The 20,405-nt window shown below is 38.7% G+C and overlaps 2 protein-coding genes across 2 annotated transcripts; one reads left to right on the forward strand and one right to left on the reverse strand.

The window, feature by feature from the left end:
- The first annotated feature begins 11,288 nt into the window (after positions 1 to 11,288).
- LOC113297363 (protein phosphatase 2C 29-like) lies at positions 11,289 to 15,786 on the forward strand. The gene is made up of 4 exons (XM_026545803.1): positions 11,289 to 13,374; positions 14,036 to 14,149; positions 14,640 to 14,904; positions 15,137 to 15,786. The coding sequence occupies exons 1-4, from the start codon at positions 11,446 to 11,448 to the stop codon at positions 15,259 to 15,261; spliced, it is 2,433 nt and encodes an 810-aa protein (XP_026401588.1). The 5' UTR covers positions 11,289 to 11,445; the 3' UTR covers positions 15,262 to 15,786.
- A 1,598-nt stretch (positions 15,787 to 17,384) lies between these two features.
- LOC113297364 (pentatricopeptide repeat-containing protein At5g46580, chloroplastic-like) lies at positions 17,385 to 19,908 on the reverse strand. Its single transcript, XM_026545804.1, has one exon. It carries the CDS (start codon positions 19,874 to 19,876, stop codon positions 17,729 to 17,731), a length of 2,148 nt encoding a protein of 715 aa, XP_026401589.1. The 5' UTR covers positions 19,877 to 19,908; the 3' UTR covers positions 17,385 to 17,728.
- Between the last annotated feature and the right edge of the window lie 497 nt (positions 19,909 to 20,405).

Raw genomic sequence — 20,405 nt, forward strand, 5'->3', positions numbered from 1 at the left:
ACAAAGGAGCCCTGATCTGTTCGTTTTGTGGACACGCAAATCATGTTCAAAGTATATGCTGGAGATTCAGAAGGAGCAATAAGAATCTCTCTAAACTGCAGAAGAACATGCAAAAGATGAGTCTGGATAATCATCGTGGCTCCCAGTGTTTCCAGAATCAAAAGAGGTAGGAATTCTGTTTACACGACTAACCTTGGTAAATCACTATGTGGTAAACAAGGAGAGCGTTTGTCTCACAACGTCTCTATCTAATGCTAGAGACGTTCGCATCCTCATCTTTAACTTGAGAAAATGGGATTCTGCATCTTTGTGTCTCAAGTAGTGTATTTATTGTTGTTAAGAAAATATTCTCCTAACAATATAGATATTGATTCTCTAAATTACGGAAGACTTGTTCTTCTAGGGTCTAGACGCTCACTAGTATATTTATTTCATTTGTAGACTTTTTCCTTTCTTCCCTAAAAAGATACAGTTTCATGGCTCCTGTAACTAGAGGCATCACAAGCAGAGATGCAGTCGAAGCAATCAATGTGTATCTTTGTAAGGGAATCTCTTCCTCAAGGGTGAAGAAAGTGAAGACTACAAATTTTGGAGAAGGTTCTTCCTCTAACTACCTCTTGTCTTTTTATCAGCTTGATGATAACTTCAGGGGTTTGGTAAAAGACTTCATCAACAGAAGAAACAATTTAAAATCTCAAATTGTTTCGTCTTTAGAAGAGATAGCTCACTATGAACAAATGTTGTCTCTTTCAAAGAACACCTTGCGTGAGCTAAAGAGAGAACTTAGTGAGTTGACTGATATTTCTGAAGATTTGGAGGAATTGAACGATCCCATAATCAATGGGTTTTTCAATAATGATAAGGAATTCTCTTTAGCGGCTCTGAGAAAGATCTACAACGACTAGTAAGTCTTTGAATAAGAATTCTGTTTTCTTGTTTTTGTTAGAAGAATAACTAGAGTTTGGAATAGCCATTATTGTGATTACACAGAGCTATGTCCAACGTTTTTATCTTCATGTTTTTAGATTTATTGGTTTAAATTATAAATTTGTTTGGAAGATGATTTTTGCAGTATTAATCTTTATGGTTTTATATATTGCAATATTGTTATGGGATATGTGTGTTTGCGTCCGTGAACTATGACTATGCCATACCTTGTCAAAAGTAAAATCTTTCGTATGTCGATGTGCATGTATTGATAAAAGAATGAATAGACTTTTGACAAATACAAAAGTTAATCCTATTATGTCAATTATTGATGGAAGATAGGTTAAAATCTTTTGTTTGCAAGGATTATGTCTATTGAATGTCGTTATGCGAATAGTGATGGAAAATAGAATGAATCCTTGTGTATTCCGCAGTATTGATCTTCTCTGATCCATATTTTATGTATTACTGTGAGGCTCCGTAAAATGTCTTATGTTGAGCACTAAACGGCCAAGTTGATTATTTTTATGATTAACTTAGTTGTTGTTCTGCGAGATACTTTATGTCGAGCATATTCAACTAAATTAATCATCTTGTTTGGTTATTTAGTTGTTGCTCCGTAAGTTTTCTTATGACGAGCATGACTAATTAAATTGATTACTTTTGTGATTAGTTTGGTTGTGTATTTCGATTAGATTAATTATGGGTTCTCTTGTGATTAATCTAATTGTATATTTTTTGAGTCTTCATAAGTTCACTTATGTTGAGCATTTTCGATTGTATTAATCATGGGTTCTCTTGTGGTTAATTTAATTGAATATTTTGGATTCAAATTCATACTTGTATGAGATTTGTTATGTCCAAATAAATCCTTCTTTTCTTTCGAAATTAAAGTCGCTCTTGTTGTTCTTTCGGGAATGACATATTATGGGGGGAGAGTTCTTAATTGAACTTGTGCTTAATTGCCAAATCTTTGTGGGGAGTGCGGCTGTGGAATATTATAGGGGTTATCTTGTATCTTTATAAACTCCTTGATGAATGCATTTAGCTTCGGCTTTATGATTGCATCTAAATAAGATGATATGTGTTTCTTTCTTTTGGTCATGAAATGTCTCTTTCGGAAATTTCATTAGGATCCCATTCTTTTACCTTTGCCAATTTTATTGACAAAAAGGGGGAGAATTAATATGTAGTTCACACTACAAATACATATGGTTTTCGGATCATTATGTAAGGGAGAGTGGTTTCCATGTGAGATGGAGTATTGACTAAGGGGGAGTGATACATATCACTATAGTATTGTTGTTGAAGTTGTGATACAATTGAACTTTCACGCTGTGTAATGATACTATGACACTGTATAACAATGATTGAAAACTCTTGTTTTCTCGTTGTTATAGCTACGGATTTTCAGCAACGATGATGCTGAACTTACAACCTTTGGGATCATTGGAGTACTTGGAAGTGACGAAGATTTCAAGTAATGTTGAAGATTAGACATGTGGAATAGGAGCTACAAAAGTTAATTTAGTTATTTTTTGTATTCCATATGTATTGATAGTTTTGTCACTAAAATTGACAAAGTGGGGGATTGTTAGAGCATTGCTCGGTCGAACTCGCATGGGTTGCTATCTCAAGCATGTTTGTCAATGTTAGTGATCAAAACTATAAGTCTTGATTTCTAGTCTAGTATAGATAAGGTCTCGGACTAGGATAGAAAGTGTAGTTGAGCTCAAGAACTCCATGGCAATCATCACATAAGACGAAGGACTACTCAAGGAACCGGTGGATCTTCATCGACTAAAAGGTACGTGGAGACTTGAACTTATCTATCACTCAAAAGTCTATTTATCTCTTATCTTGAGACAAAAGTCGTTTTTCTATATAGACTTAGATTATACACATTTGATATTTCGAGCCGAGTTTATCTCGCCTATCTATTTCTCGAAATATGTGTTGGTAAGCTTTTGCTTTAGCCAAGCTCATCTTTACCTAGTGACGAAAGTCATGACAAGTTTCAATCACTTTGAAAATTTCTTACTTTGACGAAAAATAGTTTATGAATAACAACTATAGAATATCAACGTCCTCTAAGAATGTTTCAATGATTGAAATGAGAGTTTAGATTATATAACCATTGGATGATATAAGCATTGTTGTGGAAACACATATATGTATAAGTCCTTATTCCTTGAACCGAAGTTTGCGAACTTTGTTGATCAAGAGAACCGGAATAGTGGCGTGAGCTAAGTCCGCGAACCCAGTCTGCGAACTGGAGGAAGTTCTCGACCCGAGAAATTCTGCTGGGGTTTGTGAACTCCGTCCAAGAACTTAAGTCCGCGAACCCAGTCCGCGAACTTGAGTAGGTTATATCTAAAAACGATGTTTGTGAACTTATTCTTATATAAACTAAGGAATGCAAATTGCAAACTGTGGATATATAGTTCATGAACCGATTCGAGTGAATCAAATCGTTTTTGCTTCGATTGTGTCTTGTGTAGTTACATAAGATTGCCTTGCAATTGAACAACTCTCTAACTAGTTCATTTGAGTCACTTGAACTAGTTATGGTGAAGAAGAATATGGTTGATATGAAAGTGATCATATGGCTAACCATTTGGTTGACTATTGTTGAACCAACAAATATACAAGTTTGGGTACGGTTACACAAGCCTAGAAACGTGCATTTCATTTGTGTGTAACAAGCTAGTTTTCGATCTAACGGTTAAAAGATATTAACTTGAGTATAATCAGTTTTTCATCTAACGATGAATATTGAATGCTTTGTTACCAAGCTAACATTAATTGCAAACCCTTATTTGAAAGACTATATAAGGGAGAACTCTAGAAACAAACCTAATCCCCACACCTTATGTGTGATACTAGTTGTGCTAAGCTAGAGTCGATTCTCCTTTGACCTTTGGTTTCTTCTTCTAAACCAGGTTAACGACTTAAAGACTTCATTGAGATTGTGAAGCCAGACCGATACTACTTTCTTGTAGTTGTGTGATCTGATCTTGCGGTCTCTATCGTACGAGTACAATTGTAATAATTGGCTTGATATTGATATCTCCGATAGGCAAGATATAAAAGAAAACACAAACACTTCGTCTCATCGTTTGTGATTCCGCAATATCTTTTTTCGTTGCGTCGATTAAGATTATTGTGAGGTGATTGATAATACTAGGTTGTTCTTCGAAATATAAGTCCGGTTTATCAATTGGTTCCTATTCACCTTGATATATCAAAAGACGGAACAAAACTCGTAGGTATATTCGTGGGAGACGAATTTATCTATTACCGTAGACTTTTCTGTGTGATACAGATTTGTTTATTAAAGTCTTCGACTTTGGGTCGTAGCAACTCTTAGTTGTGGGTGAGATCAGCTAAGGAGAAGTCCTCAGGCACCCCTGGAACGCAAAATACCTCAAGCCATACTATCCATGAAGCAATGCAGTTCTGCACCTGCATGAAGAGTACCAGAAGAAGAAGAAGAAGATGACACATCCGCTTGACATGTTTCTATCTCTGGACGAGGAGTAGCAGACCTCATCGTATCAATCAAACAAATCTTTGGCAATAACTCTATTGGGGAAAGTAATTATATACGATCTCCCAGGAATGCCCTGTCAGCGTCTATAAGTATAGGACCATGGGGAAGGATTCCAGTAGAAAGAGATACCCAACCGATTAATAAAGCAGCGGTTCAATAGAATGGATGCATGTAAATATTTCAATAACGCATCACATATCCGGGAACGCTACATCAACCCCCACCGTTTGGTAATCCTCTGGCCCAGGGTTAGCCAGCGGGGTGACAGGTCCAAAGTCGATAACGAAGGTACTTATCTTCGTTATTGCCGTCAAACACTTTTTATTGCTTTACTTATTCATTTCTCAATGGTTAGATTTACTCGCTGTCTAAAAGATAAATGAACTAACAATGCAGATAAATCAGAGGTGTACATATCTAGACAAGCGATGATCCATTCCACGAAAATTGATTACAAGCTTGGGGAATTAAACAAGAAATACAGAAGATACACAAAAAATGGCCCAAACCCAAGTAATCAACAAAGATCAACTTTCTAAAATGAACATAGAGACCTACTTCCCCTGGGAAGACTCGACACGATCAGCTGGGTTCTTTTTCTGAGACGAAGGGACACTTCCTCCCGAAGAAGGATCGGAGGAGTGGGTCAAAGACTCAGGAATAGGACGACGTGGGTACTTCTTAACAATGCCATGATCTTTCAAAAGGCTCTGCTCAATCTTGGTTAAGGTCTTGTTAACCTCCTCGATAAGCTGTAAACGAGCCTTATGCGCAATACGAAGATTTCAATCGGGTTACTTCCTTGGATGCCTCCTTCGCTGCTTCGTCCCGAGATCCCGCCAGCCCTTCATAATACTTGGCCTGACCCTGCTGATGCACTAAGGAAGATTGAGTCTATTTAAGCTTTTCATTTGCAAGGTCAAGTTGTCCCTCGAGATCTGGAAAAGAAGAAACAAAATGGTTAAAAGAAAAGAATTATAAACCCGTCCACGACCAAACAAATGTATACCTTCGACATTAGCCGAAGCTATTTCATATTCATTTACTACGGCGTCCCGGGCTTCGTCAAGGAAATCGTATTCACCAGAAAGTTTCTTATAATCAAGCTGAAGATTCTCGAGAGCATATTGACACTCATCTAACTTTGCCCGCTTCATAGAATCTAAGTGTTGAAGGCGGTTAACTTCGTTAGTCATCCCTTTGATTCCCTTTGTGAGTCTGTACATATTAACCTCTAGGTCCTTATCATATTCCACTAAATGAGCAACATCGGCTCGAGAATCACTTAAAGCGTTACTAAGGGAACAGGACTCTGCCCTAGCATCGTCCCTCTCCCGAACGAGCCGTTGGATGTAACCCCTAATTTCAGGTCGTGGGATGAACGATCCTGGCGAAGCTCTTCTTCCAAGTTTTCTACTTTGGTTTCTAGACGAGAAATATCTTCACGCGCCTCCCTTAGATTCTCACGAGTCCACAATAAAGCACCATTGAACTGACGACGATCGAAATTCATACTATTCTTCATATCAACCATTTGCTCCCGTCTTTCTCGATACCGCGCCGCCAGTTCATTATGTTCATCGGCCAGGCCATTCCATTTTTCAGCTTCATCCTTAATTTTTGATACCAACTCTTTAATCCGGGAAGCTTGACGATTTCTCTCACCATGAAGCCATATAAATTCTTTGGCATCGCCCGCTGAAGACAGGGCCTCCCAACTCAGAACGAACAGTAAAAAATCAAAGAAAAAAAAAAAGCGAAGGGACAAACCTTTAGACGAAGAACCAGCAGACGATGCTTCTGTCCGAGCTTTCTCCAACTCAGCCTTAAGAGAAGCAACTTCTTGACGAAGCTCCGCTTCTGTAGCCCCAAGTTGTTGCTTCCCTTTCAACTTTTCCTTCAGCTCTAGTATCTCCTTGTCCTTAGCACCAAGAAGTTCTTTAGCGGAATTCAGTTCCTCTTCCCTGTGACGTAACTTTGCCTCCAGCTTAAGAGCCTTCTCCTTGAAGAACTGGTACAAGGTATGGTTGCAGTGCTCGCTCCTCACTAGCTGCATAAGGAATGACCACATGAAAATCATTAAGAAAAGGACATCGTACCCCTCAACTAAGTATCTACGATTGCCTACCTCGAGAACACGTTGTTGAGGATAACCATACTGATACCCATTAGTTATGGCCATCATATGAGCAATGGAATAAGGTGGATCGACCAGGAGACTAGACGAAGTAGCTCCCAAATCTTTTTCCCAGACTTCAGCAACATCATCATGGGACGCCAGCTGCATTTTCTGACGGGTGAAGGCGTCAGAACCTTTCTCACCAGGCACTATGGGGGAAGGATCGGGCACGCACATCAGGCCTTTCTTAACCATCCGAAGGTTGCATCATCTCCGTCGTGCATCACGACCTTCTCAAAGCTATCAGAAGATACACCAACATGAGCTTCATCACCAGCAACAGACCCTTGGCCAGCGGGATTTTTCTTGGCTTCAGCCTCCTTAGAGGCAAGAGCTTCGACATCCTCCCATCAAAACTATCCTCTTCCTCAGCTACCTTCTCACACTCACCCTCCGCCAGAACGTCCCATTCATCGTTTGGTGAAAGCAGAGAAAAATCCGATGTTATCCCCATGGCAGCGTTAATATCTACCGGACCCCCAGCGAAATAAATCTTACCAAGGGAAGACTTTTGGTTGGGATTCGTCTCTTGAAGGTCAGCATCCTCGTTCCCTTGAACATGCGCGGGCTCGGTCGGAAGATCGTTCACCCCATCCTTAGAGATCAGGTTCTCGCCACCGCTCTTATCATCAACATTTTCGTCATCTTCGTGACTAGGAGGAGAAGTATCAGTACGTTAATCATCATCGGTAACATCCTCATCGGAATTCTCTTCATCGTTCACAAGACTATTAACCTCGGGAATCTCTGTCTCTTCTTCACCAACAGTAGAAGACTGAACGGGACCAATCCTTTTCTTCTTCAAAGCCTGCAACAAACACGTGGTCAATCTTTGATTCCAAGGGCAAGCATATGTAAACTACACATTAGTATATGGAATCATATCTTGACAGTGGTAGTACTCTTCGAAGGAAGAACTGCATCAGAACTCTCCTCTTCATCTGCATAAGCGACGTCAACAACATAATCAAAGTTCATACCGGAAAAATTTAGCTGCCAAGGACAGAAATCACCATAGCGAAACGGAGCACCATCTCGAGGCTGGCTGTCAGCAGTAGGGCGCCATCCATGTGGACCAGGCACCCAACCGTGAGCCAAGGGGCCGATGATCTCGAGGGGGGTAGCATGCCACTCATAGTGATGGTCAAGTTTGAGACGTTTATTTTTTGGAAAAGGCTTCGGATTTCCATTTTCTTTAGTACCAGGGACATATCGAAGCTTCGAGTCACTCACTTCACTCAAAAGACGAACCTCACCTTGGGAGGCTGCCATCGTACGAAGACCGACGCTCCATGGCTTCCGATTCCTACCATTGACATAATCCCCAAAATAAGCATTGAAGTTCTCAGGGGTATACCAATCCTTCTCCGCAGGATTAAGTGCATAGCAGGTCATCGCCGTTTCACCATGGCTCTGAAGATAACACTCTTTATGTGTCCGAAGGTAGTTCCCACTCAACTGGACTATTGAGCGGCGGTGGGTATCAGAAATAGAACACTCGCGGTTGGCCAAGGCATCATACTAGAAAGAGTCACCTGATTTATACAAGGGCAATATAAGACCTGCCTCGAAGGCCCCCACGGTCGTTAGCAGATGGAAAGCATCGTTTTTGTAGTTCACGATCATATCATAAGTAAGATCGTCCCCTTGATTATAGAATTTAACATCAAAAGCTTCAAGACCATGCTTCTCCTTAAAAACTTCGAGATCAACGTGACTATAAGTGACTTTCTTCTTCTTCTTCGAAACTAGAATACTTCGGATAACTGGGGCAGCATCAGAAGACACGGCCTTGCCCAACGACGTCTTCTTCGGAGGGCTCATATCCGAAGCATTCCTCTTGGTCGAGACATTCCTAGTCAAATCCACTTTCGGTGCAACCCCCTTTAAAGAAGGATCATTCACCAAAACGGTGGTTTGCGAAGCTTTGGGTTTCTGAGAAAGCGTCACAGCAGAAGGGGCAATAGAACGAAGAGGTTGAACATTCATCGGTTCCGAACGCTGAGGAGATGGATTAGGCGAATGACGATTAACCGCATACTGAGAACCTCTAGGCGAATCTCCTCTCTTCTGAGAAGAAACCCTAGGACCCGACGAAGATGAAGTCTTGAGGGGACGAGGATCAGGTTGAGAAGATCTAGAACCCCCCCCCCCCCCCCCCCCCGGCGGAGATTTATCAGGACTTCTAGACGAAGGATGTCTATAAGGGCTCGATGAGGGAGTAGTATAAGGAACACTAGGACGATCGCCCATGTCTGCCAGGGGCAAAAAAAAAGAACAAAGGTCAGAAGATGGAAGTAACGAAGATCCACGGAAATAACCAGTTTTGATGAACTCCACGAAAAACCCTAGTTCAACTATGATCACAAGAGCATGAAAGAACCTTATTATAGCATTCAACAGAGAAGTTCTAGGTTTTGTGATAAAGAACAGGGGAAAGTATATATACTTTCGTATATCATGTTCATCACAAAACCCAGAAACAACAACAGAAAGGAAATCAATCAAAAATGAAATAACGATAAGAAAAACATCATACCTGAAGCAAGGGTATTATCAACAAGCGAGGATGATCGATGAACAACCAACGAACAACGACAACTACTAGTTTCTGAAGAACTTGTCAGAACGAATTCAGAGAAAAATCAGTAGAAGTTAAGAACAAGAAAGAATGAAGAGGCTCAGAGAAGAGAATAAAGAGTTTTTGAACTGACAAAAGAATGAAAGAGGGAATAAAAGTTATTTCAATGACAACTTCTCTCATATTTATAGCAAAAAAGGATAAAATTGTCTCGTGATTCAAGGAGAAGTTATTACTAGATGTGGGAAACGTGCCCAAAAAATTAGGGGGAGTTATTGCGATAAGTTGAGGAGACTGTGAAGAGAATTTTCTTCATACTTTGACCAATTTCAAACCAAGAAGAAAAGGGGCAAATTGTATACACATAATATGTGACCGACCACGTGTCAAAAAGTGGACGCATGTGCTAAATCAGTATTAGGAGCATCAAGACGATGATGCCACATCGCAACATTAGAAGAACAAGATCATCATCTTCTGCCATGAATCCATCATCATGCAGATCCGAGGGTGACAGATCAAGGACTACCAAGGGAATAAGCAACTGCGAAACACCCTAGAAGACCCAAGGGCATACTTTACTTTATCCTGAGATTGATCCAAAATCGAGGGTAGAAATTAATCTGACCGATAAGGATGTGACAGGGGCATCAGACAGCTGTCTGACGCGTGTGGACTGTCCAACCACCCGCCTTAAATGCTACGTGCACATGATACGTGTCAAATATTATGTGGTGGAGTAAGCGGCGACCCATCGTCACAATATGCTACCGTTAGGATCATCGGTACAAAACGAAGGCATCAACGGTATCGGCACAGAGATCAAGACGATAAGGATACAACTGTTATCTTATAGACCCCACACATGATCCCTATAAATACCCCACTCCACTAAGAGAGAGGGGGTCGACCATTTGTAAGGAGAAGAGAGATAGTTCAGGAGAGAGAAATAGTGTAAGTATGAGTCTACGAAGAAGCCTTCTATCTTCGTCCCTTACTTAAAGTCATCCGACTATCTTTGTAATCATATATAACATAGTGAAACACCAACCCCGTGGACGTAGGCCTTAGTGCTGAACCACGTAAATCGCCGTCTCATTTACATTCTGCACTTTAATCTTAGCACTCAATTATTATGCATCATTTATATTCTATATGGTCCATCTTACGAAGAAAAACGAGGACGAGCCCAACGGCTCAGAGTCTCCTCTGTGAACGTACAGTTTTACTTGCATTCCTTCCATTTTATATAATTTTGACTATGTTAGTGTTTGTGGGCACGAAGGTATCATCATTACTTCTGTGTTCACAGGTATAGCTGGGTGAAGGCGTGACTAATTCTGAACTAGCATATGCTTGCAAATTATGCTAAGCAATTGGTCTAGCTAGAGCGAAGGCGTGAATTCGACGTACAACACATGTGGATTCAACTTGTCTTCGTAACCCATATTGAACCGCGACGGTCTATAAGTCGACCTTAACAATTTATTTATTTTGGTAGTAGTGTAACATTAGTAAGAAAGAGGTGGAAATGGAGTTTCTCATCTAAAAAATGCATGTCTGGAGACTCTGAAACGATCCTCCTAAAATAACAAAAACGACTATACCTCCTTAGATTTTAGTGGGAAAACATGAGAAAACGTTACCAACTAAGATGTTTGCTAGCTGCAGCTAAATACATCTAAAATAATTACACTCACCTCGCAGAGAGACGACACATGGATAAAAATCTTCGGTCCTATCTATTTAGACCGACTAGATAGGACGCTGCGGCGTAGTATGTTGTGTGCATCAAGTTGTTGAAACACACTGATATAACGAAGAGAATTTTTAGTCAGCTTCAAATTCCGGACTGGATTGTAGAGCCTAGAGACGACGGGGGACACAATTACAAAAAGTTAAGAAAAGTAATAGATACTTTCCACACTGGACCTGGAAAGTCAACGTGGCATAAGAATGACATGGATATCTTCAACCAAAACAATCAGATGTGACCGTCCATATAGGTAACCCAACAGTAGCAAACAACGAAAAAACACAGAGTTTTAGAAAGAGAAAAAAACAAACAAACAAGAAATTAAGTTACTACTACGAACTAATTCTTTTCTCTCTCTTAAAATTTTCAATTTTCTTTCAAAAAAAACCCCGTTTTGGTTTTGTTGAAAGGATTGTGAGGAGTACTAAAACTTTGAAGAATCAAATGTGATGGGAAGTGGATTATCGCGCCTATTCCCATGTTTAAATGGAAATCAAAATCAAAATCATCATCAAGATTTGATTTATACAGGTACAGAACCATTGGATGAAACCCTAGGTCATTCATTTTGTTATGTACGTTCATCAGCTCGTTTTCTTTCACCAACAAATTCAGATCGTATTTCACCTAATTCTCAATCACTTCGTCTTTCTCCTTCTCATGAACCCCAAAATATTACTTTGAAAACTAAACCTAGTAGTTGTTATAATGGTGGTGAACCGAATTCTTTTTTTAAATCTATATCTGGTGCTACTGTAAGTGCTAATACATATACTCCTACTACTATACTTCTTCAGAATGATCATAATTACGAAGATGCCATTGATACTAATAAACCAACATTCATTGATGGTTTTGAAAGTTCTTCATCTTTTTCTGCACTTCCGTTACAACCAATACCTCGCGGTGGAGGAGGAGGAGATGCTTCTGGACCACTTGAACGAAGTGGGTTTTTGATGTCAGGACCGATTGAACGAGGTGCTCTTTCTGGACCTTTAGATTCTACTACCGTAAGTAATAATGATTCTTCTGGACAAATTCATTTTTCAGCTCCTCTTAATGGGATTTATGTTAAAAGAAGAAGAAGGAAGAAAGCATTATCAGGAATTCCAAAAGCGTTTATTAGAAATTTATCTTCCGAGAAAAAGAGACCTTGGGTTGTTCCTGTTTTGAATATTTTTAGTAAAAAAGATGATGATAATCATAATAACAATATTAACCATAACCATAGTCATGGAAATGATTCTGAGATGACGATGAAGAACGAAAGCAGTAATGTTCAGTGGGCACATGGTAAAGCTGGTGAAGATAGAGTTCATGTTGTGGTATCAGAAGAACATGGTTGGCTTTTTTTTGGGATTTATGATGGTTTTAATGGTCCAGATGCACCTGAATTTTTAATGGGTAATCTTTATAGGGCCGTTTTTCATGAACTTGAAGGTTTGTTTTGGGATGTTGAATCAAATGAGCAGCCAATGGGTACTACTAAAACTGAATTGAATTTAGAGAGAGAGGTGGTAACTGAACCAGCATTGAGAAATTGTGTTGGAGAAGGGGGGAACGATGGTGGAGTAGCGGACTGTGGTGGCGACAATTTGAATTCTGAGAATGCCAATTGTGGGTCTGCGAAGAAAGTAACATTTCAATCTGATGAAGCTGTGCCAACAGGAGTAAGAAGAGGGAGATCTCTTTGGGAACTTCTTGCTGAAGATTATGCAGAAGAAGGGCTTGATTTATCGGGTTCTGATAGGTTTGCATTTTCTGTTGACGATGCTCTACGAGTAAGCAATTCTAGTCCCATCGTGAGTAGGAGATCGCTACTGTTATCTAAATTGAAACATGGGTTCTTGAAAAGCAAAGATAATCAGAGTCACAGTAGGAGGTTTTTCCCTTGGAGATATGATATGGAGGATAAGGAGAAAACTGAAATTGATAATAGAGTTGAAGAAAATAGTTGTAGAAGCTATAGGAAACGCCGAGTTGGTCCCGTGGATCATGAATTGGTTTTGAGGGCTTTGTCGAAAGCTCTGGAAGTTGCCGAGCTTGCCTATTTGGATATGACGGATAAGGTGCTTGACAAAAATCCGGAGTTGGCGTTGATGGGTTCGTGTTTGTTGGTTGTGTTGATGAGAGATGAGGATGTGTATGTGATGAATCTTGGTGATAGTCGTGCTGTAATTGGTCAATATAAACAAGAAGAAATTCCTTCTAGTACGAAAACTATTACACGAGGTAAAAGTCAATCAGATGTGGAGGGAATTGTTGAAGATTCCAGTGTTGTTGGTGAAGGAGCTACTCCTGTAGTGATTAAAACTAGTCACACAATGAACTTAAGTGCATTGCAGTTATCAACTGATCACAGTACAAGCATTGAAGAAGTAAGTTTCAATTTCAAAACAGCATGTTCTGGTTTGAGAACCCACTTGCAGTATCTAAAAGTTGTTTTTTCTATCTTTCTCCCAAACATTGACTATAAAATTACCAGGAATCCTTGGTGGTTTTCTATTCTGTTGGAATAGATGCTCAACTGACTAGTGCTTGTAGGAATTTCTTGGGGACTGAGATGCTGTAAATGAGAACTCCTAGAAATTTACCAACATTTAGTTAGTGGTATGTTTTGTAACCTGTGGATATGATCTATCAAGTAAATTTCAGGGTTCATGACAGACATTTAGGCACTGTTCAAAGGTTAAGTGGTAGGTCATTATTCACACTGGCCTAGCAGTAATACATCAGGTATAGGATTAAAGCCCTTGTTAGTGTTTTTAGACTTCACCCTCTTGAATGAGTGGACATTTAAAATTAGGATTTCCTATGCATTATGGCTTAAATTTCCTGTTTTGCTACACTGTTGTCAATGTTGTATATCAGGTGAATTTCCCTTGAGGTCCTGGTGAATCATATCTTTTGTATGTGTTACTCATTGCTAGATAGTCTTTGTGATCCGCATGATGTACGTATAAGTCTTCTTTAATAATGTATCTTATTCTTTCATTAACCTACTTTCTGCACATTCTAATGCATGCTAAAAAAATGCAGGAAGTCCTCAGAATAAAGCAAGAACACCCCGATGACAGCCAGTGCATTGTCAACGATAGGGTGAAAGGTCGTCTGAAGGTCACCCGAGCCTTTGGGGCTGGGTTTCTTAAAAAGGTTAACTTTTTTCACTCTTATCCCAAGATCCACCCTTTTACTGTTTTAAAATTTCTAATGGCTGTCTATCTGAATATGAAAAATTCACCTGAATGACGACGGCTAGGAATTTAGGATCTTTAGGATATACTGTTCTGTGTCTCCTGCTTAAACGACCCTTTTCTATGCGCAAAATCAGATGAAAAGAAAGTTGCTAAATGGCCTGCGGATCCCTTGTCCTCTAGGACCCACCACAAGGTGTCTTGGCCATTGAACTGGGATCCACTGGCCTCATAGCAGGCAGATTTAAAATCTTAGCTCAAAACTTCCATGCAGTTTCCTTGCGCGCCATCTAGCATCATCGATTATCAATGTGAGATAGTCATTCTCAGTATTTGTGTTTGATTGGTGACTTCCTGCATGTGGGGTATAACTAAGAAGTACATCTGATGCTTTCATCCTTGATAGTTTTGGTTGTTTGCCTGACTCGTGGTGTTTACCTGCACTGCAGCCCAAGTTGAACAATGCTTTATTTGAAATGTTTCGGAACGAATATATTGGTACCGCGCCGTACATATCATGTTCTCCTTCTCTCTGTCACCATAAACTCGGTCCTAGTGACCAGTTTCTAGTTCTCTCTTCAGATGGTCTATACCAGTATTTTAGCAATCAGGAAGTAGTTACTCATGTTGAATCATTCATGGAGAAGTTTCCTGATGGCGACCCTGCACAGCACTTAATCGAGGAGCTTCTTTTCCGTGCAGCAAGAAAAGCTGGTAAGAAACTTCCAATGATACCTCTGTGTGGTGCAATCATGTTATCCTTGGGCCTTTGCGCTCTTCAACCAATTTCCATATTTTCAGACATGCATGGGATTTTGAGAAAATTTCTCAAAGTTCAGTTGGACAACTTTCATTTATGTAAGATTTTGTATTAGTCTAATGACTAAAATTTAAGACACAGACTTTTGCAATTCTGAGATCTGAATGGTTGAGCTTCTGCTTGTAGGCATGGATTTCCATGAATTACTTGACATCCCACAAGGAGATCGCAGAAAGTACCATGATGATGTTACTGTTATGGTGATATCACTTGAAGGAAGAATTTGGAAGTCGTCAGGAAAGTATTTGTAACATCATACCTTTTTGTGGTTTCTCAAGTAGCTTCAGCATTTTCAGGGAATAATCTTTAGTGATGTGGGTAGTACAGTTAATGGGCATTGGCCCATTTTCCATGGGTTTCAATGAGAATTCCTTTCCCTCGTTGGTGTTATCCAAGCGGTAACTTCATGGTGATTGCCCAGGCAATTTTTTGATGTTCATGAAAGCTCTTAATTACTCAATCAGTTGCAGAGTTGGTTTCAAGACGAAGCGCAGGAACTTGGAGATTGGAATTTGGATTGGAAGTCTTCATGTTAGATATTTAGTCGTCGGTAGAAAATCCTGGTTTTCCTTTTCTTTTTTTGGTCTCTCTTTCCTTTTTTTCCGTCTTTTTCCTCCTCCTCGGAGGTAATCAGAGGCAATTCTGTGTCTAGAGGGGGGTTGTCAAAAGTGATTATTGTAATCTTGGTGGTGGGTTTTCAGCATTGCGGTTTATATGAAGAAAAAATGGAAATTTTCTTGATACTTGTAGCTACCAAACGAGTAAAGATAATAGAATGCCCAATTTAAAAAAAAAATGACATGAGACTACCAAAAATAGAGCCCAACAAATAAATAAAAACCCAACACGAAGACTTCCAACATTTTGTTAGAACGATTTTTTAGGGATCATGGTCTTTTTGGGGGACCATGGTCTTATTAGGCTAACCTCCCTATATTTATAAGGGATGTCCCAAAGTTAGGTAAATATCCATTTATTCTTTACTTTCATTTTAATTAAAACTAACTTAATAACTATATTAATCTAATAATATACATCTAATCTAAATGAATTTATTAACCAAAATCAAAATCAAAATCAAAAGAGCAATCGAAAAATTTTAGTTTTGAAAAAAAGTTTGTTCTCTTCTTCTTTTCTCTTTCCTTGACGTTCCTCGTTCGACTGAAAAACCCATCAATCTTTTTAATTCGTTTTTGGATAGGAAAATTGAGTAGTAATCATCAAAATATGGTTTAAATGGATGTTAAAGTGACATGTTCGGTTAGGAATAGTTTTAAAAAAAATTAGTTTTGTAACCGAACATTCTGAAACCAAGAACACGAAGAACACTTCGGTTATCACGAATTTAATTTTTCATAACCGAACTCCGCAAAAAATTCTAAAACTAGTTAGTAACCGAACTCTACCCATAATACAAAAAAACAAATGTAACCGAACTGTGTTATTTTTCCTACTATGTTGAGTTATGATATAACCGAACTTTACCTATCTTGTTCGGTTGGTTCGCAAAAATTTCTAAAACTATCTAGTAACCGAACTCTACTCATATTCCAAAAAGAATTTTTTTTTTCCAATGTAACCGAACTGTGTTATTTTGCCTACTGTGTTGAGTTTCAATTTAACCGAACTTGTTCCACTATGTTCGGTTTGTTCGCAAAAATTCTTGACAAACCGAACTCTTCAACTAATTGCATACATGTGGAGTTCGGTTAGTTATGTTGTTGGGTTAAAGTTTGCGAACCAACCGAACATTACTCTGTAAGTCCTATAAACAAAGTTCGGTAACCTGTGTGTATGGAAAAGGTAACTGAACAACTAAAAACCTCCATTAAAGAACGAGTTCGGTAACCTGCGTATATGGAAAAGGTAACCGAATTATACTTTCAGATGAGTTCGGTAACCTGTTCTTCACATGAGGTAACCGAACAAGCCCAAAACTACCCTAAAAATTTACAGTTTTTTGAAAATTTGGAGCAATTCAACCAACATTATCTAAGTTTGAAACGTACCTGGGTACCCAAATACTCTTCCTCCAGTTGTGGTTGGTAAAATCCTTTGTTTTTCATGTTTTCCTTCTTCATCTTCTCCAACTTTACTCTCTCAATAATTCCGCTTCTTTTAAAAAAAAAAAGCCATCTGATTTTTTAATCTCATTAATTATCTTTAACTTAATCATTTTAGTAATCACTACACTAACTATTATTAACACTAACTAATCATTATCAAAAAATTAATCAAGAGAGTAATTTAGGTATTAATATAAATATCTAGATAAGGGGTGACCTAGATTTACTTCTAATGTTTTTACCCAAAATAAAACCATGGTCCCCCAAAATAACCATGGTCCCCAAAAACCGTTCTTTTGTTACCGTAGCCAAGATTTTACTAGCTCGAAACATTGATTGTGAAAGCCTGAAAGGTAGTTATGAATAGCTCTCTAACAAACGTTACACTAAATTCTCATATGGATACAAGGATTGCAAACCCAAGAAAAAGGTTTTGCGAAGCAACGACTGACTGACGCACAGTTGATGGAAATTTTGCCGCACCCTTGTTTCATGCAATCCCAAGATCACTTTAAACCACCTCTACTAGGTGCATACTGCATTCCTAAGCCGAGGAAACAAAAAGGTTTCAAGAACTGATTCTTGGTGAAGACTGGAGAAATCCTTCTATCGTTCAAAATTTGATTGCCGATGAGCACTGCAAAGCTTCCTCTCACTGGACAACAGCAGTGGGTTGAACACTGGACTGCACCCATGACAACAAATCTTCTCTGGTTGCAGTGAAACAACCAGCTTTTTCGTCACTTTGCCTAAAGGGAACACCTAACCTCTTCAAATGGGAATCAAGAGACTGAGCCAATCCTTGAGAGAATTTGTGTGTTCCTGCACCAGTGTACGCGGAAAATACCTCTGGCAATTCCTCTTTCTGATTCATAATTTTTGTCAGAGTTCCCATCCACTCTTCAAATGCGGTATGAGCTGCACCAACAGACAACGACCTAAGATTTAATGTCCATTCCTCTGTTGTCTTTGAATGTAAACCTGGGTACAGTCCATAAAGAGTTCCCAGGTAAAGCAACTCATGCCCTCTGTCATGGAGATTTGCGTTCCGACAGATATCAATTAAGCAATTGCAGTATGGCCTCCTAACTTCTACTGCAGCTTTATTTAATATCTGTTTGAATTCCTCTTTGATTTGATCGAAATTAACTTCTTTGTCACCAAGCATTTTAACAAATGCAACCAACTTCAGGTTACCTTTCTCCAAACAACCTAAGACCATCTCAACTTCCTCCTCTTTTTCGCAAAACGTAACAACAGACAACAAACAACCACACAATCGATCATCGGGTTGAATTCCTCTTTCAACTGCGTACTTAAAAACCTTCACCAGTTCCTCAACCCTCTTAGCTCTACCTAAACATTGAATCAAACAAGTACAACCCATAACATTAAGCTTGACTCCCGTCTCACGCATTTCACCAAACAATTCCATTGCATTATCTACTTTCCCTCCTCTACCATGAATATTAAGCATAGCTGTATAACTCCAACTATCTGGCCTACATCTCTTCGAACCCTTCATTTCATCAAACAGTTCTTCTGCTTCTTTTTCCAAACCAAGATCAGCACACATGCTAAGCAAAGTATTGTAAAGCATGAAATCCATTTTCCACTCATTAGTCTTCATTCTCTCCCAAAGCTCTAAAGCATCCTTCCCCCACCTTGCTTTACCATATATCTTTATCAAAGCTGTCAAAGTTTTCTCATTTGGTGTAACACCAGATTCCACCATTTCTTCAAAAAGGGTTCTTGCTAAACCAGGTTTTCCAGCTTTCCCCATTGCTTCTAACAATGTATTATAAACAACCAAATTTGGCTCAACTTCAAGTGACTTCATTTCCTGCAAAACATACCTAATCCCATCATAGTCACCTGCTTCACCAAACATTTTACCTAGTATTGAAAAAGCAATTGCATCAGGCTTCCAACCACTAGCTCTTCCCCTTTCATATAAACTCAAAACTTCTTCAACTTTCTTTAACTTTGCATAAACATCTAAAATAGCTGAATAAGTAACCTCATCAGGAATCAAACCAGTTTTATACATCTTCTCAAACCATTCAACAGCTTTATCAAAGAGCTCACATCTCTTAGCACAAGTAATAATAGTGGAGTAAGTAATATTATCAAGCTCAATTTCTTTCTCAATCATTTCATAAGCAAGATCTTCAATAAGCTGAAATTGTTTACCAAATCTTAAAGATTTCATAGTAACATTATAAAAGATTGTATCCATTGGAATAAAATCTTCTTGAGTTTTTAACCAGTTGAAGAAGAAGTAAGATTTTGGCCATGGTTTTAAATAATTAAGAATTGAAAGCGCATTTTCTTTAGTTAATGGTTGTGGGTTTTCTTCAAAAATAGCCAAGAATTTAGACTCAGAAAATGGTATAACGTCATTTAATTTTCTGCAATACTCTCTGAGGTCTTTGAGCTGAGGATTATAAGAGTATGAAGGACGTTTATGACGTTGTAAGTTAAGTACAGAACGTTTGGGTTTAGATGGATTAACCCAGTTTGATTTAGGTTTACTAAGAAGATGTGGTTCTGGGTTTGGATTATCAGATAAAAAGTTTTCAGATAAGGGTTTTAATTGATCGGAAAGTGAAGGGTTTTGTTGAGATTCTACAGATTTCGTCGGGGAATTGGTACACAGAATTGTAAATCTCTTTTTGATTGGGTTTCTGAGATTATTAAGAGAAGAATGATGAAAATAAACTGAGGGCTTTATGTTCGGGTGTTGAGAAATGGTGAAATGAAGATCAAGAGTAGTAGAAACAGTAGAAGAAGAAGCCATGGTGTTGTTAGAGCAGACAGAGGGAAACAGCAATGGGAAGGTAACATTATCCTCTTCTTTTGTATTTACTTTTGGTTTGTGTGTTTAGTGTTGGGTGATGGCGTGCTTCGCGCTGTAGGGTTTTGTGGGAAGTCCTAGACTCTTGGCCCTCCTTTATTAGGGCAATATTTGAGTAGCGGTATTCGGTGACAATGTCGAATACATACGACTTAAAGGCCTAGACAAATAAAGTTTTCATGTTGAACGGTGAGGAAATCCTAATTTTTTATGAGTCCAATTTTGTGCACACTCCTTTAAAGAGTGTGCACAAAACAAAACAATGCTATTGGTTGTCTAACAATAACCGTTTTCTAATTAATAAAATTGTTTTTTCTTTTAAATAAATTCAATTTTTGTCTTATAAATCGAAGAAAATATTTGTCAAATTTTCTCTTTTTTTTTGGTCAATCAACAATTTCAATTTATTCAAATCAAAATGTGATTACATGATCGCTTACAAGAGTAACAAAAACATCAAAATACAAGATAA

The sequence above is a fragment of the Papaver somniferum genome, chromosome 7 (genome assembly GCF_003573695.1).
Source record: "Papaver somniferum cultivar HN1 chromosome 7, ASM357369v1, whole genome shotgun sequence".
NCBI classification, from domain to species: Eukaryota; Viridiplantae; Streptophyta; class Magnoliopsida; order Ranunculales; family Papaveraceae; genus Papaver; species Papaver somniferum.

Bases quoted from the DNA above. Each gene is read 5' to 3' on its own strand.
- LOC113297363 (XM_026545803.1), top strand. From the start codon at position 11,446: ATGGGAAGTGGATTATCGCGCCTATTCCCATGTTTAAATGGAAATCAA. The intron at 13,375-14,035 runs GTAAGTTTCAAT...AAAAAAATGCAG, and splicing joins ACAGTACAAGCATTGAAGAA to GAAGTCCTCAGAATAAAGCA. The intron at 14,150-14,639 runs GTTAACTTTTTT...CCTGCACTGCAG, and splicing joins GGGCTGGGTTTCTTAAAAAG to CCCAAGTTGAACAATGCTTT.
- LOC113297364 (XM_026545804.1), bottom strand. From the start codon at position 19,876: ATGGCTTCTTCTTCTACTGTTTCTACTACTCTTGATCTTCATTTCACC.